General features: G+C 48.3%; 1 protein-coding gene across 1 annotated transcript; it reads right to left on the bottom strand.

Annotated features, from left to right (window-relative positions):
• Positions 1-1083: 1083 nt before the first annotated feature.
• Positions 1084-13532, bottom strand: LOC131278922 (anthrax toxin receptor 1-like). Its single transcript, XM_071215569.1, has 9 exons — positions 13467-13532; positions 11492-11576; positions 11354-11387; positions 10261-10340; positions 10115-10183; positions 9698-9775; positions 9519-9579; positions 1294-1392; positions 1084-1109 (listed from the first exon to the last, which is right to left on the bottom strand). Exons 1-9 carry the CDS (start codon positions 13529-13531, stop codon positions 1084-1086), a joined length of 597 nt encoding a protein of 198 aa, XP_071071670.1. The 5' UTR covers position 13532.
• Positions 13533-27902: the final 14370 nt, after the last annotated feature.

Raw genomic sequence — 27902 nt, 5'->3', positions numbered from 1 at the left:
AACAACATGCGGAAGACAGAACTCATGGAACAGGGGGCCATACTGGCTATTAAATTTTTCTTCTCATTTCTCAGTTTTCCAAAAGTTTTCCCAGGTGTTTTAATAAGAGGAACATGTGATTGGAAGGAACAAGACAAATTCTTCTCAGCACATCAGAGCTGCTCACGATGTGCCACATGCCATGGCTCTGCCCACGTGGTGTGACTGGGGGCCCGGTGCCCAGCACTGACTCAGAGGGGACACCAGGGACCCCCAAGGGGTCACAGGAACCCCCAGTCCTCTTGGGAAGGACCCAGAAGCATTTCCAGGGCCGTCAGATGGGCTCCGCCTGCACCTGGAACTCTCTTCTAGGTGAACTAGAAGGCACCCTCCATGGTTTTGGCTATCAGCACTGGGGAGCTCGGGTCCACCCACGCTGGGGAAGGGCAGGTAAAGGGGAACAGCACTCTCCTGAGTGGAGAGCCAGCACCAAGGTCCTCCCTGTGCTCTGCCCACCTAGAGGAGCAGATGCCCACCAGTGCTGGAGAAGGGAGCAGTTCTGGGTCTACCAGGCAGCCAGGCAAGGCACTGGCCCAGGAAAATGCAACCATAACAACCGGAGGCAGCGAGGAGCTGGCAGGCAGAGGGTGCTGAGGGCCACCCAGCAGCCCAGGCTCTGGGGAAGGCCCACCCAGCCCCAGCTCCCCGGGGGCCACCTGCCAGGCCCTCTGCTTCCTAAGGCTGCTCACCCTCGGCCACGTGCCTGGCACCTCAGTCCTGCCAAGTAATAGGCTGCTTCTTACATTTTCACACAATTATTATGCCCTCAAGGGCACCTCCCCCTCTACTACGAGATCTTGCCACGACCATGGCCCGTGTTATAGGAAAGAAAACAGGCTCAGGAGCTAAGGCCCTGGGGCCTGGGCCTCAGACTCTGGAGCGCAGGCCTGGCCAGGGCTCCTCATCTCAGCTCAGGATGAGCCACCTTCCCTGCAGGGGCCAGTGGCCCAGGCAGGGCACAGGGCCCAGGCTGGCTGCCCATGCCCCCAGAGCCACCTGTGGCCTCCATCTTGGCCCTGGGGAGGACTCCCTGCGAGGCAGAGCTCAGCCCTGCTCCAGGTACCTGGGGTCTGTTTCCGGTCAGGGTGGGAGGGGGCCAGGCCCCTCACCCATCTGACCCTGTGTGGCACGCTGCCTCTGACCCTACTACGTCTACTGAAAGAGGCCAGCAAGGACAGGCAAGGCTAGGCGTCTCAGAACCAACACGTGCTGTGGGGTCACTCGGGACTCAGAGGCATCTGGGCGGGTACTTACCTTTGAACTTGGTTCTGCTGAACTTGAATCTGCAAATAATGTCCTTCTTATTCAGGGCATTCGCAAAGCCTCTTCCATGCACCTTGATATCAGGGCTTTCTGCAAGGACAACGTGGAACAGGCTTGTGAGGACACACTCAGGGCTGTGTTCGCTTGGCTCTTCTTTCAGGGCAGGCTGCCCCAGAATGAACACCCAAGGTGACTCAGGCAAGGAAGCAGCTGTGGGGACACCACCTCTGGGGGACACCGCCTCCAAGCAGCCTCTTCTCACCACTGATTCTTAGAAACCCTGACTGTGCCCTGCCAGGCCTCTCCTTAGGGTGAGCTCCGCCCCTGAAATCCCAAGGGGCTCCCTAAAGCCATGGGATGCTGGCAGTGGGCAGTCACCCCTTGCTTTACAGGTGAGAGCAGAGTTCGGCCCAGGTGCGGAGGGCCTCCCACACTCGCAGACCCGGCACCAAAAGTCACAGTCGAGCAGGTCCCCGCTGGCCCCGCTCAGCAGGGGCCCATGGCCGTGGCCGGGGAGAGGGCTCCTGCCCAGTTCCCAGGTGGGCGCGGGGCTCAGGATTCCACATCAGGGAGGAGGCAGCGGCCGGCCGATGAGCAGGCGCCCCTGCCACACTGGGAGGCCCTTCTCCTCCTGCACTGAGCTGGGGCATGCTGGACGTCAGGCTTGGCCATGTCTTTCCTCCACGCCTGAGCCGCACTTGTCGGGCTCCCCGTCCTCTGATGCTGTGACTTGCAGGTTTCAAATGGCCGCTCAGGTTTGCGCAGCAGGGATGATGGCTAATTTTTTCTGTGTGACGTCCGTCTCATGTGTTCCTGTGCTCCACCGGCTGGTGCTGTGTCGAGGGGGCTCTAAATATGCTTTTCCTTTCTTCTTGTTCGTAAACATTTTTTTTTGAGAGGGGAAAAATGTACTTGCACACACATACCCACAAGCACCCTCACAGAGCCACTCACAAATGAGCAACTTCCTGCACACTTCAAACACACTCACACACCACACATTCACACAAACACATGCACACACATATAGACACCCAAATATAAACAAAGGCACATACACATGCATATGTGCACACACCACACATCCAAACACACATATTCATGCTCACACGTATATATGCATACATTGCAAATACACACACACTGCATGTACATAGACAGATACATACACAAACATGATTCTCACACACGCCCATGAACACACAAAAACACACATGGATATGCGTGCATGCACATACACAACCCAAATGCACACATACACATGCATGTACACACATGATGATATCCACATGCACCAACATATGAAGTCTGAAACACATACACACAAACATGCACGCATACACACATACAGGTTCATGCTCCTCTTATACTCGTATCTGTGCACAAAAGCATGCCTGCCCACACACACAATTGTTCTGGTCCACTAGGCTGCCGAAAGCAATATCCCAGAAATGGGTTGGCTTTTACAGTGGGGATTTATTAGCATACAAGTTCACGGTTCTGAGCCTTGGAAAGGTCCAAATCAAGGCACCATCAAGATGGTATCTTCCTCCTGAAGACTGGCTGCCAGTGACCCTAGCCTCCTCTGTCACACTGCAAGGTCCTTGGTGGCATCTGCTGGTCTCCTCTTCCAGGCTGTGTTGCTTCCAGCTTCTTCCTTCCATGGCTTTCTCTCTTTGTGTGGATTTCATTGTCTTATAAGGGACTCCAATAAGAGGATTAAGACCCACCCTGAGCCAGGCCTTAACTGAAGGAACCTCATCAAAAGGCCCTACTTGCTATAGGTCCACACCCACAGGAATGGATCAGCTTTAAGAACATAGTTTTCTGGTCTACACAGGTTCAGACCATCACACTCCACCCCGTGAACTCCAAAAAGACATGTTCTTGCCATATTGAAATACATTCATTCCATCACAACATCCCAGAAGCCTTAATTCATTTTAGTAACAATATTAAGTAAACTTCTTATCAAAATCAGTTACAGCTGTCATCTGTCCTGGGGCACAATTCCTCTGGCTGTGGACCTGGGGACTCAGAGAACAAGTTACCTGCCTTCAAGAGACACAGAAGGGATAGTCATAGGGCCAACATTCCCACTGCCATAGGGAGAAATTGGAAGGAAAACAGGGGTCACGGGTCCCAAACAATTCCGAAACCCTTCAGGGCAGACCCATGAGATTTCCAGGTCTGAGAGTCGTTATGGAACAACGGTGTGACCTCAGGCCCTAGTACATCAGAAGCCCCACCCTTTCCAGGTGTTTGACAGGATCCCTGCCCACCCCAAACACTGGGGTGAAGGCTCCAGCATCATCAAATGTTGAGGTGACAGCCAGCTCTCAGCCCCACCTTGTCAAGCATCTGGGTGGCAAACAACCTCTCCATCATCCCCAAGGCATCTGAGAAATCTGGGGTGGTGGCACTCTTCCAACAACAAGGCAAAAGGTTGCTGCCTCCAAGCTCCTGGGCGTACTCACACCTTCACATAGCAGGGCTGACCTCCAAGCTCCTGGGCATACTCACACCTTCCACATGCCAGGGCTGACCTCCAGGCTCCCAGGCGCACTCACTCCTTCCATATAGCAGGGCTGACCTACAAGTTCCCAGGTATACTCACACCTTCCACATAGCAGGGCTGACCTCCAAGCTCCTGGGCATACTCACACCTTCCACATGGCAGGGCTGACCTCCAAGCTCCCAGGTGTACTCACACCTTCCACATGGCAGGGCTGACCTCCAGGCTCCTGGGCATGCTCACACCTTCCATATAGTAGGGCTGACCTTCAAGCTCCCAGGTGTACTCACACCTTCCACATGGCAGGGCTGACCTCCAAGCTCCCAGGTGTTCTCACACCTTCCACATGGCAGGGCTGACCTCCAAGCTCCCGGGCATTCTCACACCTCCACATGGCATGGCTGACCTTCAGGCTCCTGAGTGTACTCACACCTTCCACATGGCAGGGCTGAGCTCCAAGCTCCTGTGTGTACTCTCACCTCCACATGGCAGGGCTGACCTCCAAGCTCCCGGGCATTCTCACACCTCCACATGGCAGGGATGACCTCCAGGCTCCTGGGTGTACTCACACCTTCTACATGGCCTGGCTGGTCTGCTCTCTTGGCTGAATACTGTCTACAGTCCAGACCTCAGCTGCCATGGTTGTGCCTTTGAAGTCATTTTTCCATCAATCTACCCCATTTCTGTTCCTTATAGACCAAACCGGTAATGGCTCCATTCATACAGATTTTGCAAAAAACTTGTTGGTTTCACAGGTAGAACACTGGGGTCCAGGCCATAAGACAAAAGATCTTCTGGAGATCCTCCCTGGATGTTTGCATTCCCAGTCCTGATGCACACTGATGACCAGCTCCCTGTTCAGAGATGTTTTCACATGGGGCACTATTCTCTGGAGACTCGCTTTCCAGAAGCTCAGAATTTACCAAGTCATCAATATCTGCTCTCTTTGTGCCCATCAGTTCAGTCCTCACTTATCCCTTTCCTCTCACATTTTACTATGAGCTTCAAGGAGAAGCCAGGCGGCATTTTCTACATTTAGTCTCAAATCTCCTCAGCTACATTTCCAAGCTTGCCATTTCCAAATTCTGTCATCTTCCATATGATATCAGGACTCAACTTTGCCAAATTCTCTGCCACTTTAAAACAAGAATCGGTTTCTTCCAGTTTGCAACGACACACTCATCATCTCTGAATAAGGCCTCATCGGAAGTTCCTTTAGCATCTGTGTTTCTACCAACAATTTCTTCAAAGTACTCTGGGCCTTTCCTATCAAGCACCACCCAATTCTTCCCACCTCTACTTTTTATCCCATTTAACAGCTTTTTTTTTTTTTGTATTTTTTAACGTTATTGAATTATATCACTCATGCATAAACATAGATAAAGAATTAGTGTAAGAAACATAAAGCTCATACAGGGCTCTCATACCTCATCCTATCACCAATACCTTACATTGTTGTGGAGCATTTTTTACTCATGATTAAAGAGCATCCTTAAAATACTACTAATAACCAAAGAATCTTATATTTGGTTTATTTTTCCTTAACCCACCCTATTATTATTATTTTTTATGTTTATATCATTTATACATGAACACACATAAATAATATGTGTATAGAAAAGTTGTGAACTTACAAAGCAAACATGCATAACATCATACAGGGGTCTCATACATCAACTCACCACCAACATTTTGCATTGTTGTGAGACATCTGTTACAAATTATGAAAGAATATCTTCAAAATCTTACTCCTAACCATAGTCCTTATCTTTTATTTGGTATATTTTCCCCCCAAACCACCCTGCTATTATGTTTTTAATGTATTTTTATGATAGAAGTTACAAACTTACAAAACAATCATGTACATGTACAGAATGCTTATACAACATCCCTCTGTCAACACATCACACCATGGTGGAACATTTGTTACAGATTATGAGATAATATCATTGATCATTACTAGGTCCATAGCATATATTTGGCACACTTTTTCCATACTCAAACAGTATCAACACAGTACATCTTTAATATCGATGCATGAATATTACATCACTGCTGTTAACTACAGCACATAGGTCACTCCAATTGTTTTCCCGTGCTTCATCACATTCCCACCAACCTGCAGTAGTGATGTACTTCTGCTCTAGCTCACAAAGAACTCTTGCATCTGTACCATCAACCACAATTCCCACCCACCTCTGGTTTTACTGTGTGATTTAGTCCCTAGGTAATTCTCTAGCTTTCTGTCAATTGGCATTTACATTCCTAGACTACCCTTTTCAGCCACATTCCCATTTATAAACCCGCTGTTACTAACTGTAATGTGGTACCTTCAACTCTATACAGTTCCACACTTTTACAGTAAGGTTAATTAAAACTTTTACATACATTAAACATCAGTGGTATACCTCAGTCCTCCTCTTATCTCCTTTAAGACTCCACCACCTACCACCAGGTCTTAAAAATATTTTCCTACATTTTCTTCTAGAAACTTTATGGCTCCTGCTTTTACATTTAGATTTTTGATCCATTTTGAGTTAATTTTTGTAGAAAGTGTGAGATATAGGGGGGTCCTCTTTCCTTCTTTTGACTATGAATATCTAGTTCTCTGAGCACCATTTGTTGAATGGACTGTTCTGCTCGAGTTGGAGGTGTTTGACAGGCTTGTCAAAAATCACTAAACCATAGATGTGAGGGTCTTATTTTTGAACCATCAGTCTGGATCCATCGGTCTATGTGTCTGTCTTTATGCCAGGACCATGCTATTTTACCACTGTAGCTAGGTAATATGAATTAAAGACTGGAAGTGAGAGTCCACCAACTTCACTTTTCCTTTTAAGATGTTTCTGGTTATTAAAGACCCCTTACCCTTCCAAATAAATTGGATAAGTGTGTTTTCCATTTATTTTTTAAATGCTGGTAGAATTTTTATCAGGTTTGCATTGAATCTGTTTATCAGTTTGAGTAGAATTGATATCTTTAATGATATTTAGTTTTCCAATCTGTGAGCATGGAATGTTCTTCCAATTATTTAGGTCTTTTTTTTCTTTTAACAATGAGTTGCAGGTTTCTGAATAAAAATGCTTTACATTGTTGGTTAAGTTTATTTCTAAATATTTGGGTTTTATCTTTTGTATTTTATTTTCACTATTCTTTTTACACTTTTACTTACTTTTACTGATATGTTCTTCATTTGTAGAATCTCTCTTAAGCCTCTCTCTCCTGTCTTTTCTTTTCAGGCTCTAGCACGCCCTTTAGTATTTCCTGCAAAGTTGGTCTCTTGGTTACAAACTCTCTCAGTCTCTGTTTATCTGTGAATATTCTAAACTTTCCCTCATTTCTGAAAGACAATCTTGCTGGATATAAGATTCTTGGCTGGAAAGTTTTCCTCTTGCAGTATCTTAAATATATCATACCACAGTCTTCCTGCCTCTGTGGTTTCTAATGAGAAATTGGCACTTAGTCTTATTGGGTATCTTTTACATGTTATGTATTGCTTTTCTCTTGCTATTCTCAGAATTCTCCCTTCGACTTTGGCATTTGACATTCTGATTAGTATGTGCCTCACAGTTGGTCTATTTGGATTTATTCAGTTGGGAGTACATTGTGCTCCTTGGACATGGATATCTATATTCTTCAATAGGGTTGGGAAATTTCCTACCAGTATTTCTTCAAATATTCCTTATGCCCCCTTTCCTTCTCTTCTCCTTCTGGGACACCCATGACATGAATGTTTGCACTTCTCTTGCTGTTATTTAGTTCCCCAAGACCATGTTCAATTTTTTCCATTCTTTTCTTCATCTGTTCTTTTGTGTATTTGCTTTCAGAGTTCATTTCTTCAAGTTCACCAATCCTTCCTTCTCCATCTTCAAATCTGCTATTATATAATTCCAGTGTATTTTTAATCTCATTTATTGCACCTTTCATTCCCATAAGATCTGCTATTGTTCTATGTATGCTTTCAAATTCTTCTTTGTGCTCATCCAATGTCTTTTTCATTTCCTTAATCCCCTTAGCCATCTCATTGAATTTATTGAGGTTTGTTTGAACATCTATGATTAGATGTCTTAACTCCTTTATGTAATGTGGAGGCTTGTCTTGTTCTTTTAACTGGGCCATATCTTCCTGTTTCTTGGTGTGGATTGTAATTTTTTGTTTCTGCTTGGCATGTGGCTACTAAATGTATTTATTCTGGGTGCAGTTTCTCTCTTTAGGGCTCTTGCCTTTTCTCCCTTGCTCGTTATTTAGTACAAGCCAAGGATGTCATTGGTGCTGTAAGCGGTGGAGGTTCAAGCTACCGTCATTGCCCCAGGGACTGATGATGCTTCTCCCAGTTTTCTCCTTTGCCAGGGGTAGGGACACAGCTGCAGCCTTGTATAATAATCCAAGTCATACAGGCCTAGACTGCAGTTGCCCAGAGAGACTAATGAAGCTCAAGCCCCTTTCTTCCCTGCCTGGGGAGGAGATGAAGCTGCAGGTGTGGGCAGCAATCTATGCCATGCAGGCCCAAAATGATGACAGATGACCTGGTAGACTTCTGACTATTTGGTCCGTGCCAAACAAATGAACCCATAGTTAGCCGGAGAGGCTGGTGTAGGGCCTGCCAGCTTCCTCTCTGCTAGAGGTGGGGCTGAAGCATAGGCTAGGACTGCAGGATGATCTTGGTGAAAGAAGCTGGTCCCTACCTTCACTGTAATTTTCAGTCAACCTGGCTTACCCTCATCCAGGGGGATGGAGTCAAAATGGTGGCTACTGGCCTCTTTCAAACTTGGACTGGCTCAAACTTTAGCAGTTCTTAGGATTATATTTGAACCCGCTGAATTTTCTAATTAGTAGTTGAATTTGGTGCCCAAACATGTCTTCCTGGTTTTTGGAAGTGGAACTTCCATTTCTAGACACAGAATAGCTCCTGACGTTGCAGGATATTTGTCTGGTCTCCTGGAAGCCCCAAACAGGTGTTTTAGACAGCTCTGGGGGATTACTAACTGCCCTGTAGCACAAACTGACTCCAGGAGCTCCTTATTCTGTTGCCATTTTGCTGGTTGTCCCATCTAACAGCTTTTTAAACATTTTTGGTATTTGCAATAGCAGCTACCCACTTTCTTATTACCAAAATCTGTTCCAGTTTGCTAGGCTGCCAAAAGCAACATACCAGAAATGGGTTGGCTTTTAGAGAGGGGATTTATTTGCTTTCAGATTACAGTTCTGAGGTCTTCTTCCTGAAGACCACCTGCTGATGATCCTGGACTCCAATGTATGTTGCATGGCACATGGTGCATCTGCTGGGTGTCCTTATTTCCAGCATCTTGCTTCTGTTGCTGTCTCTCTCTTCTTCTGAATTTCATTCACTTTAAACAACTCCAGTAATAGGACAGAGAACAACCCTGGGCTATGCCTTAAATGAAGTAACCTTATCAAAAGGGAAAGACCCTACGTACATTAGGTTCACACCCACAAGAGTGGAATAGCTTTAAGAACATGCTTTTCTGGGGTCTATACAGCCTCAACCACAACAACAACACATGTACATACACACACACACAAACACATACCAACACCCACATGCACATATATACACTCATGAAAGGCACACACACACAATTCACACACATACACACATGCATATCCACATACACACATGGATGTACATGCACATGCACACACATACCTCTGTCTACACCAGTGACACCTCAGCCCTTACCTCCCATGCAGACATTGGTAGGTTCCAGATATTTAATTTCGATGCAGCTCTTCTCAATTACCTAGAATCCACAGTGGGCAGAAGGGCAGGGTGTTAGCTGTGGGGAGATTCTCGACAAGCCCCTCCTCACTTTCAGTTTCTCACACCCATCGGGCTTCTCACGTCCAGTTTCCACTCACCTGGGAACTGATGCTTGACAGGGAGTTCAGATCAGGGACCCCAAACACATGGTCCTTGGAATGTGCAATTCCTTCCAGCTACGAGGGAGAGGAGGTGGTTGGGATGCACAGCCAGGGCATGGAAGGGGCAGCTGGTTCCACAAATGGGATAGTGCCTGGCCAACACGTCAGGGTCTGGGCAGTGTTTCCCTGGAACTAGATCCTTCATCTGCAGCAGAACTCATTGGGGACGGCCTCCACCCTCAGCTGGGGTGCAACTGAGCCTGCCAACTCCATCCTTTAAAGTGGACGGGGTAGACCCAAGTAATTGGGGGGAGGGTTAGGATGGCATCCCTGGGCTACCTGGGGAAAGCAGCCTCTGACACCTGCCCCCAATCCGGCTCAAGGGCGGCCCCTGCATTACCTGTTCTCACTTACCTGTTTTTGCTCAAAGTCGTTCGCACCAATGGTGAAAACGATAGCTCCCATCTTCCGAGCCTTTCGAGCCTAAGAGAAAGAAGGCGTTGAGTAGAATTCCCCAGAATCAGTGCAGCATAATGGCTGTAATGATGGATTGGACTCACTTCCTCCGCAGCCAGCCAGTCTGCCCCTTGAGGTATGTTTGCAGCCGTCAGAGCATAGACCACTCTGGTGACCTTCCTACCTGGAGGACAAGCAAAGAGGGGCCAGGTGGGAATGGCACTTGGGGTGCACCAGGGAGCCATGGCAGCAGAACTGCAGGGCTGCCCATGCTGGGACACGGCCCAGTGCCCCACACCAAGTCCTCGCAGGCAAGGCGTGGGCAGCTCACCGGGATGCATGTGCCAGCCACCCTACTCTGCAGGCTTTCAGCAGAGAAGGGCCTGAGCCAGGACCCACCTGGCAGACAGGAGACTGAGCCCAACTCAGGGCCCCTTCTGCCAGGCTGCCCCACCCTCCCCCACCAGATGGTACCACCTGTGCCAGGAAGGGAAACCCAGCTCATGCACCTGACAGGTGCAAGACTCCAGAACAGCAGGGAGACCACAGGCTGACCTGCTGAAATGGGTGGGCTGCAGGTTTAGGGTAAGGGATCCCTGAGCCGGGCTGGCCTGGGGGTTCCTGCCAGTGTCCCGGGCCCCAGAGCCCCTGGCCAAGGCCCTTGAAGGGGGAACATGCGCCCAGCCAAGGGCTCTGCAAACCCCAGTGCAGCCCCCTGAGAAGCCTGGAGGGACGTCAGTCCTGGTCTGAGGACAGCACCCAATACCATCAGGGAGGGAGGCACAGGGTGGAAGGAAGAAGAGCCGAAAGCCACAGTGCAGCTCAGAGGGCTCAGCAGGCAACAAAGGGTGGCAGTCGAGAAGACGTTCCGTAAATCAAACCCTATGTCTGCGTGGGGCCCTCATCTGCTTCCTTATCTTTTCCCAACTGCAGGTCAGAGAGGTAAGTGGCCTCACCTGGATGCACCTGCAGCCTCTCAAATCCAAAGGTGCAGGCAGATACCTTAGTTCTCGTAAAGGCGAGGTGGGTATTATCTTAGCCTCCTCGTACAGAGGAATCTGTAACTGGGAGACCGTAAGGAACTTCCTCCAGCTCAGAGCTAGAACGTAGGGGAGGGATCGGGACCCGAACGCGCTGATGCCCAAACCCGGCTTTGCCCTGTGCCCCTGAGAACACAGAGGGCAGGAGGGGGCTTACCTTGAGAGCTGGATTTTCTCATCATCATATTTGCCTGCAACAAAAGAAGGAAATGTTGGACAAGGGGGTTAGATGAGCAAGGAGCCCTCTAAGAACGTGATACAGAGGCATGAACTCCCCAGGCTCCAGCAGCTGTACCTTCTCTAGTCCTACATTCACGTAGGAAGATGGCACCAGATTACGCTCACGCATGAGTCTCCGAAGACCTTGTTGAAGATATTCTCTGAAACGCAACATGGAGAAGGCAGTGGAGGTGGGCGTGGCCCTCCCACCGTCACTCTGCGTGGACGTGCAAGGACGCGGGTGCATCTCACACGCAGACAGGGCTCCGCTGTCCCCATGGGCTCGGCCTGGCTTGCTGGGTGCATCCCTGACCCACAGCACCCAGCACCCAGCCCCAGGGGCCCTGCCTCTGACCATCCATTCCACAGCGGGGGCATCCCTGCACATGCAGCTGCGAGGCAGCACTCACGAGGGACCAGTGTTTCTGTGGAACTCCTGGGGGACCCCCCGCAGGTGGCCCATGGGAGGCTGAGTTTGGGAAAACTCATCCTGCTTCTCCACTGCCCACCCCCTCCCCTGTTCAGCAGCCCCCTGTGTGTGTGGGGGGGCTCAGTGCCACTAGATGCTTGTGTCAGTGCTAGAGGAAGCAGCAAATAGGCCTAAGAGGGTTCCTGGGCTGCTGGGGGAGAAAGGCCGAAAGCTGGGAAGAGGGTGGGTTGTGGGCAGAGGGGGGGGGCAGTGTGGGTGGCCTCACAGGCCCGCCCAGCTCAGGAGGTGGGGCTGGGGCCCCTCGAGGCTGGTGTGCAGGCTCCCCCTCCCTGGGCAAGCCCCTCCTCCTGCAGGTACCTCTTGCCCTAGGACCCCCCTCCCTGGTCTCACTCTCCTGACAGCCCAGCTGGGGCCACCCAGTCCCTGTGCTCTGGCCTCTGCCCCCACAGCAGATCCACCAGGACCCTGCACCTGCCACCCACGGCCACACGCTCTCCACACCCCCCAGGGGGTCGGGCTCCCTCTGCTCCCAAGTCCAGGGACCCTTCAGGCCCTACCCCACCCCTCTGCCCACCCCTCCTCAGCTCCGGCAGGGAGCACCTGTGGGAGCACCAGTCCCAGGCCGCCCCAGCTCTGCTGCAGGCCACGTGCCCCCAGGGCTGCTGCTTGAGGACTCAGGGCTCCCTGCACGTGTCCTTCCTGCACGGCTCCCGCAGCCTCCTGCCTGGGGGGGCCTTCCTGCCCCAGGCCAGCTTCCCCTGGACACCACGTCCCCACCCAGTAGCTTTCCAAGACTTGCTTCCTCCCACCTCCAAACCCACATGACACCCACTCCCCCTCCATGCTCTCACCCCTGCCCAGAGCATCAGCCCTTGCAGCTCCTCCTGGAGTACCATGGGGAGGCCTGGCCCCCCCGGCACCCCCCTCGGGTGCTGCCTCCTGCCTCCCCTGCTGCCCTGGCTTCCCTCCAAGGTGCGGGCAGCCTGCTCTGCTCCAACCCCAGGCACCACCCCCAGGCTGACATGTACCCAAGGCTACTTTGGGCTCCCCACTCGGGATGGGGCCCCAGCTCTGGCGTCCCCAAGTGCCTGGACCCTGCGGCCACCAGGCACTTCACCAGCCCCACTTCCAGGCTTTGTGACCCCATTCAGGCCACCACATGCCCCCACCTGTGCCTGTCCCACGCCTGCGGGACCCTGCCCTTGGGCTCCTCTTTTTGACCCACTCTGGCTTCCCCAGACCCTTTGCTCCAGCACCCTGACTGCCGCCATCGTCCCGCCTGGTTCGGACCCTGCCCCCCCAAATCTAGAGGGGGATGAGCAGGCACAGAGCTGGGCTCACAGCACAAGCAGGGCTGAGACAGAACATGCACGAGTCTCCACCAGCCCCCCTGGGTCCCTGGACTCTTCAGAGACTCTGATGAAGGGACGTGCTGCCAGCGGGTGCTCGGGACAAGGGAGACAGGGCAAGGGGTGAGGAGAGAACAATGGGGGAGGCAGTGCCAGGTGCCAGGCGTCCCCGAGGAACCCGGGTCCTGGGTGAGGGCCAGCCTGACACTGGGGCTTGCTCCTCACTGCCCTGTGGGGCCTCTGGGTCCACTGAGGACATCCGGGGGTCTTACTCGTCTGACGTGAGGTCCATGGACACGTAGGCCTGAGAGTCGAACGTGATGAAGGCGATCCGCATTTTCGGGCTGCGAGGAAGCACCCACTCGTGAGAGGCCACTCACAGCGGGAAGCCGCATGCCCAGGCAGCCAGGCCGGGTCCCCGCCCAGCCGCCCCCTCCCCACCGCGTCTCACGTCTGGGCCCACTCCCCACCAGGCAGTGCCGACAACTTGAGTGAAGGACTTGGAGGCTTCACGCAAGAGCGGGTGCCAGGATGGCATTCTGCCCACCCCTAGAGCCCAACACCCCAGAAGACGCATGTGCACACCTGTGCACAACTGTGCACACCTGCGCACACCTGCACACACCTGCAGTGACATCAAGACCTGCACTCGCATCTCTGAGGCGTCTCCCTTCTACTGTGATATTCTTGCAGCTCTGTCCCTCCTTCCCCTCCCCCATCTCCCCTCCCCCATCGCCCCTCCTCCAACAATTAGCCCTCTCTGGGGAGCTGGTCCCCACCTCCCTGTCCTGGCCATGGATGGATTTTACTGAGCTCCCTCCCCTTGGCACCACCCCTCGGCCACCATAGGGGGCGTCCACTGGCATCTCTCCATCTGTCCTCTGCTCTTGTTCAGAGCCCTGGGCTCGGGGCTCCCACCCAAGGGACATGCAGGCCCCTGGAGGCTCCAAGGGATGTGTGCTCTGCCTGGCCGGGGCTGAGCTCCCACAGCCCAAGGGGCCCGCAGCTCGGAGAAGCCATACTTCTTTAATTTATTGGTGATGTCAGCAACAAATCTGTTTATGCTCCTCCAGCTTTTCCCCACAAACGTCGACCTGAGGACAAGAGGGCATGGGTCAGAGGGACGAGGTGCCCTGTTGGGCAAGCAGAGTTTCTACCTGTCCCCCAATTCCAGCAGCCTCTCTAACAGGCGCCTCCCTCCCGGACACAGCCTTGGAGAGCAGCAGCCGTCAGGCCCCATGGCTCATCTGGTGAGCAGGGCAGGGGCGCCCCCAGCCCATTTGCCCAGGTCAGAGGAGCTTCCTGGACCAGGACCTTCCAGTGCTGAAGCCAAGTCAGCCCCAGGCAGATGGAGGTGTGGACACTGGAGGAGCCGAGTGGGCCAGGATGGGGGTGACGGATTGGCTGGCTGAGCCCATCAGGTGCTGACCAGCAGGGAAAGCCCCAGGCCCTCCCACCCACACTTTCAGGCTCTTTCTCCCTCTGTGTAAATGGAGAAGCTTCTCCAGGTTGTGTTCAGTGCCTGGAAGAAGAGAGGTGGTTGGAGGAGGCTGAGGCTCAGAGCCCCTTTTGGCCAGGTGAGAAGCTGCTCATATCTACGTATCTTCCCTGGGTTCAAGGTCATTGCACATCCACAGATCTGTTGTGTACAGCTTTGTGGAGCTGGGAATGACTCAGGTTATGGAAGGAAGTGGTAGGTGCCTGGGTTCCTTGCAGCCCTGCAGTCTGAGGGCCTGCAGAGGTAAGTCATGGGGGCAAGGCTGGCCCCAGGCCTCCTTATTCCCTGCTGGCTCTCTCCCTGGATCTGTGACCACTCAAGTCCCCCCTATTGCATGCATCAGAGGGACCAACCCACAGGGAGGCCCTTCCTTTCCCTTCCAGCAATTAATATAACTTTGGGCAGTTTGGAGCTCTGTATCCCATAAAAAAAACATGTTCTGAAACTAAATCCATTACTCTGGGTATGAACCCTTGAGGATAAGGACTTTGATGAGGTTGCCTCAGTAGTATGTGGTCCAGAATGGGTCCTAATCCTGTTACTGAAGACCTTATAGGTAAGGTCACAGAGAAAAAGCCAGAAAGGGAGCAGCTGGAAGGTAAAAGTCAACAGAGCCTAGAAGAGAAGGGGGAGACCAGGAGAGGCTGCCATGTGCATTGCATCATGACATAGGGGCTCAGGACCAAAGACCTAAACAGCCTGCCCTGGGAGGCCAGTCTTCGGGAAGAAAGCATCATCTTGGCTTGGACCTCTCTAGCATCAAAACCATGAGCCAATAAATTTTTGTCTTTATTTTTCAATGTTACATTAAAAAAAATGAGGTCCCCATATACCCCCCACCCCCTTACCCCACTCCTCCTACAACAACAACCTCCTCCAACATCATGGGACACTCACTGCACTCGATGAACACATCTCTGAGCACTGCTGCACCACATGGTCAATGGTCCACATTTAAGACCATACTCTCCCCCAGTCCACCCAGTGGGCCATGGGAGGACACACAATGTCCAGGAACTGTCCCTACAGTATCACCCAGGACAGTTCCAAGTCCTGAAAATGCCCACACATCACATCTCTTCTTCCCACTCCCCACCCCCAGCAGCCACCATGGCCACTTTCTCCACCTCAATGCCACATTTACTTCCATCACTAATCACAATTCCAGAATAGAGCATCAGCAAGTCTGCTCTAATCCATACTCCCCTCCTCCATCCTGTGGACCCTGGGATGGTTATGTCCACTCCACCTCTGTATCAAGAGGGGGCTTAGCTTCCACTTGGATGATGGATACAGTTCTCCTGTTTGCAGTTGTAGGCACTCTTGGCTCCCTGGTGTGGTGGTTGACCTTCTTCACCTCCCTGTTAGCTGGCTTTGTGTTTAATCCAACCCACTGTATGGTATTTGCTTTAGCAATGAGGAAACTAAAACAAATCTCCATGTCCTGTTTACAGACATTGCTATACACGCAAGAGCAACCTTTTCCTCCCCTCCCTCTTTACTGCCTCCTCTAGGCTGTGTCTAAAACGGTCAGCAGGGCAGCGCTCCAGGGTGTATTCACCAAATACAATGAATGTGCCTTACTGATAAAAGAGGATGTTGATGTGGGAGGAGTGGGGGTGGGGGGCGGGGAGTGGGGAGTGGGGTATATGGGAACTTGCATTTTTTAACATAAGAGTTGTGTGATCTATTTATCTTTTTAAAAAAAAATTTTAAATAAGTAAAACCGCCAGCAGACAATGAGGAAACTAAGGACAGATGGTTCTAAAGATATCAGGACTATCATTTATGGGGTATTTATATCCCGGGCACTTTTTATGCATGACTTCCAATTCCAGGACAACCTGATGACCGGTGTTACTACCATTTCACAGATGGGATAACTGAGGGTCAGGCAGGTCAAGTCGTTGGCCACACTTTCTGGGGCTAGCATGGATAAGAACCCGTCTCCAATCACAAAGCACCTGCTCTGCCCTTTGCAGGAGGTGCAGGCACTCTGGGTCTTCTCTAGCATTGGACAACTTCTGGACTGCAAAGCTCTAGCTTCTGAAAAGGCACTCACAGTACAGACTTTACCCTTCTCAGCCCACAGGAAAAAGTACAAGGCCTCTCCTTTTCCTAGCTAATGCTAACACTTCTCTCTACTCTTCTCTTCTTGCCCTGACTGAAAAGGGCCTTCCAAAGAATTACAATTACAAGAATATTTATAGGAAGCAAGAGTCATCAACTCACACACACCATCTAGGAAAGTTCCCAGTTTGAGATGATTTTGAAGGAGGGTCTAGGCTACAGAAAGAAAGCAAAGGCTTATGGCCAGTAGAATGAGTCACAGGATACCCAAAGACTGGAGAAAGACACAGTGTGGAATAGCAAAAAGCTTCTGGCACAATGAGCCATGATAGTGTTTTTGTGCCCCCCTTTTACATGAGAATGGACAAAGATGGTCAGACACTCGAGGAACACCTCAGCTCTTAAAATTTGTGACCAAAATATCAGTACCTACAGCAAAAACCAGAAAAATTCAGAAGAATCGGTGAGCAGGATAAAATGTAAAAATTCTGCAATTCATAGTCTCAGAGAATTAAGAGAATATCTATGAAAAAATCGGGAAGCTAGTTATATAAGAGGGAAGCTTCTACATAATCAGAAAGCATGGGAAACTAAAAGATCCCTGAAGTAACAAGATAAAAAATAAACATAACAAATCATTAAAAACTAAACACCATAATAAATAGCTCAGCTATAAACAATATATTGTAATTGCAAAGTAAGCAATAAATACTTAGTCTGAGATTATTTAACTCTGTTAGGAAAATGGAAGAGTTCAAGAGATAATATGTAAACTTTAATAAGAAACTGTACTCAGTACAACCATGTTATCAGAATAATGTGCAACATGCTCACAAAAGAAGAGGTTTTGCAAGTGGCTGCTTCTGGAAGGTAGGACTGGAGGTCAGGAGATGGGAGGTTAATTTTCAGTTTAGATGGGGCCATTCCTGCAGGGTATGAAAATGTTGGTCCATGCAAGGAAACCTGACCTAAAATTCAGAGTTATCTTCACGTGTCTCCGTAAAGAATGTGTCCCTGGGCACTGGACATGTGTGAGTGGAGGTAGATTACCAGTGCAGTTCTATCCCCAGGTGGAGATTGAGCCTGATGACCTGTGAGGTCCCTAACCACTCTGTGAGCTGTGAATCCTGAAACCAAGCAGCAAACAAGACAGGGTGGAAAAAATATGTTTCAGCATCAAGCCTGTACCTTCCTCCTGATCTTCCCACTGCCTGAATATACTGAGGTCAGACCACAAAAGCCACATGGGGCCATTGGCCTGCAAGGGCATCCAGTGAGCTGCTAGGTCTCAAGCATCTTGGGGAGAGGCCCCAACATTTGGCTACTAGGACTGTCCGGAGCAGGCTGATGCTTCTTGGGCAGTGAGATGACAACTCCCAGCAGGAAGTGGTGGATGGCAGGAGTGTCAGAGGAAAGGACAGGAGGCAGGCAGGTGGGACCAGGCATCCCATCCAGCCTTTACCCTGGAATGCCCTTTATTCCACACCTGCACATCAGCCACAGGTGCCTCCTTGTGGCCTTGTGAGGGGTCCTGAGAAGGTGAAAACAAGAGAACCTGGATGGCCCTCTGAAAGGGAGAGCACAGAGTAACTGCTGCCTTGTCTGTCTCTGTTCATCCTTGTGCATCTGCTGCCTTCCTAAGGTCAGTTCCTGGAAACTGACTTAATCCAGCAGTACACCAGGATCTCAAGGATGCTGAGGAAGGGGGTACAAGTCACAGCCAAGGCTGTAGGGAAGCTGTGTGGCAGCCTATTTCATGGGTTGAAAGAATTTTGTTGGAAGACTCCAGGCTCACTGCCTCCGGCCGTTGGCTAGATCTCTGCTGTGACACTGGCTCAGGCCTGGTGTGAACTGGGGGTTCCAGGCTGCAGCCCCCTGAGGCAAGCTGTGTGAAGCCTCAAAGAAAAGATGGACCAACTGCATGTCACAGGCCAAAGGGAGATGAAGGGACACTCGGAGATGCCCAGGAGAGGAGCAGGACAGGCAGGACCTCTCCCCTTTGGAAGAGAATTTAGGACAGGTTCTAGATCTGTCATCAGCCTTTCAGAAGCCGCTCCTCAACCATCTACTCCAGGTTGCGGTCACCCCTTGGGCTGAAGTGTGGCCTGGCGGGGGAGCGGCCGCGGCAGGCCAAGCCGCTGCCCCCATAATAGGGTGGCTGGTCGGACTCACCGCCACCCCTGAAGGGAGCTCGGCATGGGCGCAGAGTGCCCTCGGGTCTCCCCTTCTCGGCCGCCATGCTTCCGCAGCCACCCCTCCTCCCAGATGGCGCCAACGATGCCTTGTGGGGCGGCACCCTTCTTCTTCTTTCTCCCTGCACAGGCGCAGGGCGGAAAATTCCAGTCTGCCCTTTTCCCCTCCCCCGACAGCAGCAACAGCCAGGCGTGCGCGGAAAAATCCAATCTGCCCTTTTCCCTTCCCCCGACAGCAGCAACAGCCAGGCGTGGGCGGGAAACTCCAGTCTGCCCTCCACCCCAGCAAGAGCAGCCACCAATCCCTAAACCCTGCCCCTTCCCCCAGCAACAGTGACAGCCAATCCCTAACCACCACCCCTCCCCCATCCAGTACCGCCCACTGACCTTTCGCTGGCAACCAATCAGAACAGGGCATGGCTTCGACCAATCAGCCTTCCCCAGTCCCTATAAAACTGTTGCCTCTCCCTCAATAAAGTGGACTTGCCTGTTTACCTTGTCTCCGCGGTAGTTCTTCTGCCATGCGCCCTCCAGTCCTGAGAGCCCCCGACAAGGGCCTGGCCTCCCTTGTCCCCAGTTCATTGCCTGCTTCTCCGGGCGACCCCTTCGTCGCTGGCTTCGCCGGGTGACCCCGTCAGCCGAACCGCGCAACCCCTTGTGAGACCGATCTCTCGTCTGCTGCCGGACCGACCCCTCGTCCCAAGCAGGACCAACCCCTCGTCCAGAGCTGGATCGACCCCTCATCCAGAGCTGGACCAACCCCTCATCCGCAGCCAGACCCCACCTCTACCGACCGAGCAAGCCGCCGCACCAGGTCCAAGAAAGAATTAACCAGCTGAAATCCTTTGGCCTTCCTTCAGTTAAATCCCCCCCCAAATTTGGCTGCAAACCCCAGAGATGAAGAAGTGACAGGACAGTCCAAATCCAAAGCACTCATGGGGAGGCTGCACAGAGAGCTGGTTAAGAAAGAACCAAGGGATTTTACATCCTGACCTTGAGATCCCCAAGCATGGAGAAGGGCGGGCCTGGCTCACATCCCACAGAGCCTGGCCTGGAACCCAGGTCGGGACACCTGGCATGTGCTCTGAGGCTTGTGTGCTGCCAGAAAAGAGCCATGTCATGGGCAGACAAAGGGTGTGGGTGGGTACTGTGGTGCTACAGAGAGCGGAGGGGGGTGGGGGCAGCCCCGGACGTCCCTTCCCACCTCCCTTGCCTGTGGGGCTATCCCCCCACCAGGGGGCTTGGGCGTGGGCCCTGGAAATGCAGAGGCTATCCCAGCTGCAGGGATCTTGGCCAACAGCTGAGGACAGGCACAGTCAACCCAGCAGAGACCCAGGCGAGGGCTTCCTCACTCAACCTGAGCCTTTCCTTTTCTGTGAAAAGAATCAAGAGTGGGCCTGCCTCATTCTGGTCGAAACCTGGAAGGATAAAGCTGCAACTGAGAAGGAACATTCCTTCCTTCTTCACAGGGTCGAGGCACTGGGCTCATTCCTCCAGTGTTGCCATCCAGCCTGATGGAGGCGGGGCTGGAGACTGAGGAGGAATGTCAGTGTGGGGCCCTGGCTCACAGCCCCCAGAGCAGAAAGTCAGGCAGGGACCCTCAGGGACTGCAGCACGCCATCAGCAAATACTGGAGACTTTGGGAAGAGCATGTCCTTGATTGGGCCTTAGTGTGGGACTTTGAAACCTGTGAGCCAATAAAAGGCTGTTCTAAGCTAACTCATTGTGTGCCTCAACAGTGTCGGCAAACCAAGACAGATTTTGGTACTGGGAGTGGGGTGCTGCTTTTAAAATTATCTAAACATATGGAAGTGGCTTTAGAATTGGATAATGGGTGAGGGTTGGAAGAATGTGAAGCACTTGTTTAAAAAAAAAAAAAGCCTAGATTACTTTGAAGAGACGAGTGGTAGAAATGTGTATATTAAAAGTAAATTGTATACAATTTCTATTTGGTTTGATCCTAAAGTTTTGGTAAGGAATGGTGGCGATGGTTGAACTGCATTGTGAATGTAATTAGCAACACTGATTCATAGCCCTGAATTACATTATGAATGTGGGTAAAGGGGAAATGTCAGGTTGTAAATATGTTACTAGATTAAATTTTTTAAAGAAAACTTAGGACTGTACAACTCAGGCAGAGAACCAAATTGTAAACTATGGACTACAGTTAATAATACAATTATAAAATGTCCTTTCATGAATTGTAACCAATGTAAAACACTAATGTAAGGTATTAATAATAGGATGGTATATTTGAATTCTTTTTCTTGCATGATTTTTCTGTAAGCCTACAACTGTTCTAATAAAAAAAGAGAAATTGGCAAACAAATGTTTCTGGTGAGGGTTCAGAAATAACTGAAAGGTGTAGAGAAAGCTTCTTATCAACTTAGAGAATACTTGTATTGCAATGAACATAATGTTTATAGAAATATGGACATCAAAAGTGCTTCTGGTGAGGCCTTAGGAGGAAATGATGAATGTGTTCTTGGAAACTGGAAGAAAGGCAAATCCTTATTATGTAGCAATGAACTTGGTGAAATTGTGTAGCTAAGCTGGATGGAAGACAAAACTTGTAAGTGAGCTCTTGGATGTTTAGCTAGGAAATTTCCAAGGTAAGTGTGGAAAATGCTGCCTGGTATCTCCTTGCTATTTTTAGCAAATTGAGGGAGGGAAAACAAGTCTAAAAGGAAACAGCTATTGATGCTTTGGAAAGTTCTCAGCCAATCAAGACAACATATTCTGATTAGGCACGGAAACAGCTCTATTAGGGCCCTCCCCAAGATTGGAGGAAGGGAGCTCCGAAGAACACGGTCCCTCAGGAGGCTTTGGTTGAACTGAAATTTGCAAAGATGAGGTGTATGACTCATGGATCCAACCAGCCACTTCAGAGGAAGTCAGGCTTGGAAATGCATTTATCCAGGAAGGATCTGTGGGAAATCCTTTTGTCTGGTAGCATGGGCACTCTTGAACTGCATGCAAAACTGACAAGAATTTTGAGAATTTTCTGAGTACAGGCACTGCCAGCCTTGGCACAAAGGGTCAGAGATGGGACAAAATCAAGAAAAAATGACTGCAGGGGCAGAGCCATGGGAGCAGAAGTCTGGGCTAACTTCTCGTTTGCACTTCAGTCCTTGCTTCCATCCTTCCTCCTTCATATCCATTCTCTCCACAGATGCCAAAGGCTCTTTTGAAAACACAAGTCTGACCCACCACACTTCTGATGAAGGCCTCCTTTCAGTGACCCCCAAATGCCCTTGAGATGAAGAGCAAACCTTATTCATGGCCCCAGGTCCCTGCCATCTGGCCTGTCCTCTCCTCTTCCTCTTCCTTTCTCCCCTTCCTTCTTTAAGCTCCTAGACCACCTGACATCTGCTTTCTCTGGATCTCTGCACAGGCTTTGCCCTCAGCATGGAGTACTTCCCTAGGACTCAGAGGTGCCCCAGTCAAGGAAGTGGGCACACAGTAGGGGCTCACCCACATTTTCCAAGTCCATCCAGTGTAAACACCTGGTCCCCAAATCCTGGGTGTCCCTGAATGGGCGTGATAACCAGAGACCCTCCACACAGCTAACAGATTTTTTTTTAAAATTCCCCCCACCCCTTGCAGCTTGTTTGTTGTCTGCTTTCTGTGTCCATTCACTGTGCTTTCTTCTGTGTGTCTGTACATTTATTTATATTTATTGCCCCCCCTTTGTGGCTTGCTTTTTGTCTGCACTCTGTGTCCATTTGCTGCACACTCCTCTATGATTTTACTTGTCTCCCTTTTAGTTGCGTCACCTTGCTGGGTTGGCTCTCCACGGTGTGCAGGCGAGCCTGCCTTCACAAGCCTACCACCATATGGTAGATGGGACCCCAACTGATTGAGCCACAGCCGCTTCCCTAACAGATTATTTTTGCCTCCAAGACCACATCAGCAGCTCCCAGGGACCCCAGCCATTGGTTTAGGACTGGGTCCTGGAGTTGCACACTCCAGAGTTTCTATTCTGTCTCCAGGTCTTCCTTCTAGAAGTGTCAACAGATCACTTTCAGTCCATGAGCCTCCTCCTCTCATTCTCTACAAAGTAAGGGTAATGCCATTTACCCACAGTGTTGTCAGACACTCAGTCAGGGGCGTTCACTTCCTCCTTACACTTACCCCAGTCCAGGCCACAACTCACCTTCCCCACTCAAACTGTCAAAAATTTCATGGCCTCTGCTTTCAATATGGGTTTGGAATGTGGCCAATTACCGTATTCTCCACCAACCTATATCCTCCCCATCATCTTCTCCAACCCCCACGTGAATGTGCGCCGAGCTCAGGAAAGAGGGCACATTAGTTCCCTGGGGTTAAGAAGTCCACTGTGGTCCTGATAAGACTTCTGCACCCACCTCTGGCCACATGCCACCTTGAGGATATGCAATGTGTATACAAGGGCGATTTCTTTGGAAAGCTCAGCATATACTCCATTTTCATAATCCAGTAGCATCGTGGACTGGCAATTGTACAGACTGAGTTTGAGAAAGGGACCGTGTAGAGCATCATCAATCCTAGGGTCTTATCTGGGCCATAGGCAACTTGAGTTGCTCACCCTGTCCCCTGCCCTCCAAGGATACCTAGAGGTACCTGTGCTTCCTCCCCTCTTTTAAGAAGCCAAATGAGAGCTATTAGGAGCAAAATAGTAAAATAGGAAGTATTAAAGAATCTTCCCTCCACCTCAAAAAAAATGAGCTAGAAAAAGAGAGTGTAATTAACTAGGGGGTAACCCCAAAACCAGATCAGACATTCAGAACAATGATGGGAGTTCAGGATGTAAGGAAAGACTGCCAATAATTCAGTTTTTGTAATGAAGACTAGAAACCATGAGACCTGCAGTGCTGGCAGTGGAGGTGGCACAGCTATGGCAACATGTCATAGATTCTAGGAGTAGCTGGCTGTAGTCACTGTGGGCAGAGGAAACATCAGTTTCTAAAAGTCTGGCTGGAGGTCAAGGTCAGTTTGGGAAATCCTGAGACACCAGCACACATGCTAAGTTCAGTCTGGGCCCACTCAGCAGAAGGGGGTTCTGGTAAAGATCCAAGCATCTTTATATTTGGTCGGTATCTGTGATGGTTAGACTAATGTGTCAACTCAGCCAGGTAATCGTATCCAGTTGTTTGGTCAACCAAGCACTGGGCTAACTGTAGTAAAAGGGCATTTATAGGCTTTAGTCACCACTGATTTTACTGCATAGATAGCTGATTACATCTACATCAGTCAGGGAGATTTCTGTCAGCAAGGAGTGACACTTTATCCAATCAGTTGAATTCCTTAAAAGGGGAAGTGATTCAGCACTCAGAGAGAATTTCCCATCTCGTCTTTGGACAGCCAACATCTCCCAGAAACTCATCAAGGACCTTCATTGGATGTTCATCAGAGCCATGCTTTGCAGCCTGCCTGTGGAACCTGGACGTGTGCAACCCCACGGTGACATAAGAGACTCTTATAAAATCGCATACTATTGACAGATATCTACTATTGATTTTGTTTCTCTAGAGAACCCTGACTAACACAGTTTCATTTCTCTTTTTGTGTGTATTTTCTGGTGGATGGGTCATGAAGGACCTGCAGAGACACAAGCCTTGATTTTGGCTTTCCTGGCAACAATAGCTTCCAGCTTTCCACAGGCATCTACTTAGAGAATTAAGGGGTGGCAGACATTTTTGGAAGGGGTGAGGGTATGTTTTTTTCCTTATTATTCTACCCCCTCACTTTTTTGTCTTTTATTTGATCTGGAAGACTGAGGAAGGCAATAGCTAGCCTGCAGAGTGACCACAATACTCGAAACTCAAAATGTCCAATTCTCAACCAAAAATTACAAAAATGCAAGGAGACAGGAAAGTATGACTCATTTGCAGGAAAAATGAATTCAAAAGAATCTTTTAACAGGAATCCCAGTCACTTGGATTACTAATCAAAGATCATAGATCAATTCTCTTAACAGGACAAATGAACTAAAGGAAACCAGGAAAACAATATATTAACAAAATTATTATTTCAATCATGAGACAGGAATTATAAAGAGGAATCAAATAGAAATTCTTGAACTAAAATTATTCTAACATGAGGAAAATTCAATAGCATGGACAGACTGAAACAAGAAGAAAGGATCAGCAAACCAGAAGATAAGACCATTGAAATTATGCAAGTTGAGAAGCAGAAAGAAAAAAGAATGAAAAAGTGAAGAGAGTATAAGGAAATGGTAGGACAATATCAAGTGTACCAATTCATATGTCATAGGAATCCCAGAGGTAGAAGAGAAAAAGTGGAAGAAAGAATTCTAAAAGAGATAATTGCCAAAAATGTCACAAATATGATGAAAGATAGAAATAAACTAATCCAATAAGCTCAATCAACTTCATGATAGATAAATTCAAAGAGATCTACATTAAGACACATTTTAGTGGAAATGGCAAAGCCCAGAGGTAAAAAGAGAATCTTGAAAACAGCAGGAATGAAGTGATACATCTTGTAAAAGGGATGCTTAGGAAGATTAACATTTGGTTGTTAATTCAAATATATGGAAGACAGAAGGCAATGGCGTGAAAGATTTGAAGAGTTGAAAGAAAAAAATGACTGTCAAAGGAAAATAATATATCTACAAAATTTCTCCTCAAATATGAGGGAGAAACTGTGATATTTCCAAATAAACACAAACTGAGGAAGTTCATTACAAATAGACATGCCTTATAAAAATGTTAAAGGAACTCCTTCATATTGAAAGGAAAGAACACTAGACATCAACTCCAAGCTGTTTGAAAAATAAAGACCTGTGGTTTAGGTACATATATGGCTAAATGTAAATGTCAATATTACTGCATGTGTCATTTGTAAAACCACCTTTTATTTATTATATGGCTTAAAGTTCAAATGCATAAAGTCAACCATAGTGATACATTATAGAGCACACATGTAAGAAGAACCTTTCAATAAATGTAACATAGGGAAGGAGAGAAATAGGAAAAGGTTATGTGTAAACTATTGAAAATAAACTATAATAGATCTATTATGTCAAATGTGAACCATATGTTAATCACAAAAATGTCCAAATTATCTACACAAATGGAAATGAGAAGTGATTTAAAATGGGTCATGATAAAGGATCACCTTAGCAAAAAAAGGTAGATAATAATGGAGCAAAGGAGGGATAAAAATGGATGAGACATACAAAAAGCAAGTAGCAAAATGCTAGAAGTCTTGCCTTTTAAATAAATACCTTAGTCTAAATGAATTAAACACTCAAATATAAAGGTAGAGATTGGCAGAAAGAATAAAGAAGCATGATCCAACTATATGCACTTACAAGAGACTCATTTTTATTCCAAAGACACAAATAGGTTGAAAGTGAAAAAATGAAAAAGAATGCCCCAAGCAAATTATAACCAAAAGAGAGCTAAGATGGATATCTGATATCTTTCATATCTGAAAAAATATATGGTAAGCAAACACTCTTACAAGAAACAAAGATGGTTATTATATATTGCTAAAAGAGTCAACTAAAATAGAAGATATAACAATTATAAAACATATATGCATGTAACAACAGGGCCCCAAATACATGAAGAAAAAGTAGAAAGAGCTGAAAGGAGAAATAGACAGTTCTATAATAATAGTTTCAACACACCATTTACCATAGTAGATAAAACATTGAGACAGAAAATCAGCATAGAAATAGAAAATTGAAATAGCACCATAAACCACCTAGAACTAAGAGACATATATAGGGCAATTTACCCAACGACACAGAACACATACATCCTTCAAGTGCACATGGATCATTCCATAGGAAGACCATATGTTAGGGCATAAGACTTGTAAATTTTAAAAAATGAAAATCATACAAAGTAACTTCTTGGAGCACAATGGAATGAAGCTAGAAATCAATAACAGAAGGATCACTGGAAAAATTATAAATATGTGGAAATTAAACTACAAACTCTTCAAAACCAGTGGGTTGAAGAAGAAATCACAGAGGAAATTAAGAAGAGATCTGATGTGGGGGCATTTTCAGGACTTGGAGTTGTCCTGGGTGGAACTGCAGGGACAGATGCTGGACATTGCATGTCCTGCCATGGCCCACGGGGTGGAGTGAGGGAGAGTGTAAACTACAGTGTAAACCATTATCCATGTGGTGCAGCAGTGCTGCAAGATGTATTCACCAAATGCAATGAATGTGCCACGATGATGAAAGAAGTTGTTGATGTGGGAGGAGTAGGGTGAGGGGAGTAGGGGATATATGGAGACTTCATATTCCTTTAATGTAACATTTTTTTTAATTAAAAAGGTAGAAAAAAAGAGAAAATACTTAGAAATATTTTTTTAAAGCCAACATACCAAAATTCATGGGATAGAATGAATGCAGTGCTGAAAAGGAAATTTATAGCAATGAATTCCTATATGAAAAAGAAGAGAAAAATCTCAAATCAATAACTTGACTTCACATTCTGATGAACCAGTGAGAGCAAAATAAATTCAGTGTTACCAGAAGGAAGGAAATAATTTCTATATTAGACCACAGATTAATGAAATGGAGAATGGAAAACCATTTGAGACAATCAATGGAAATAAACTTGGGTTTATGATAATTGGACAAAAAGGACTGTATTTTACCTACAGTGTCAAAGAAAAAATATACAAATAACTAAAATCAAAATAAAATAGTGATGTCATTACTGACTTTATAGAAATAAAAAGAATTATAAAAGAGTACTCTAAACAATTTTATACCAACAAATTAGAGGGCCAAGGTCAATTAGAAAAAGTCTTAAAAATACATCAACTACCTAAACTGACTCAAGAAGAAAGAGAAAATCTGTACAAATCTATAACAAATAAAGACACTGAATAAACAGAACCATTCACCAAAGGTCCAGGAATAGATGGTTTCAATAGTTAATTCTACCAATACTTCAAGTACAAAATAACACCAATCC

The sequence above is a fragment of the Dasypus novemcinctus genome, chromosome 6 (genome assembly GCF_030445035.2).
Source record: "Dasypus novemcinctus isolate mDasNov1 chromosome 6, mDasNov1.1.hap2, whole genome shotgun sequence".
Classification (NCBI taxonomy): Eukaryota; Metazoa; Chordata; class Mammalia; order Cingulata; family Dasypodidae; genus Dasypus; species Dasypus novemcinctus.
The sequence above is the reverse complement of the archived record's forward strand: the minus strand, read 5'-3'. Positions and strand labels throughout refer to the sequence as shown.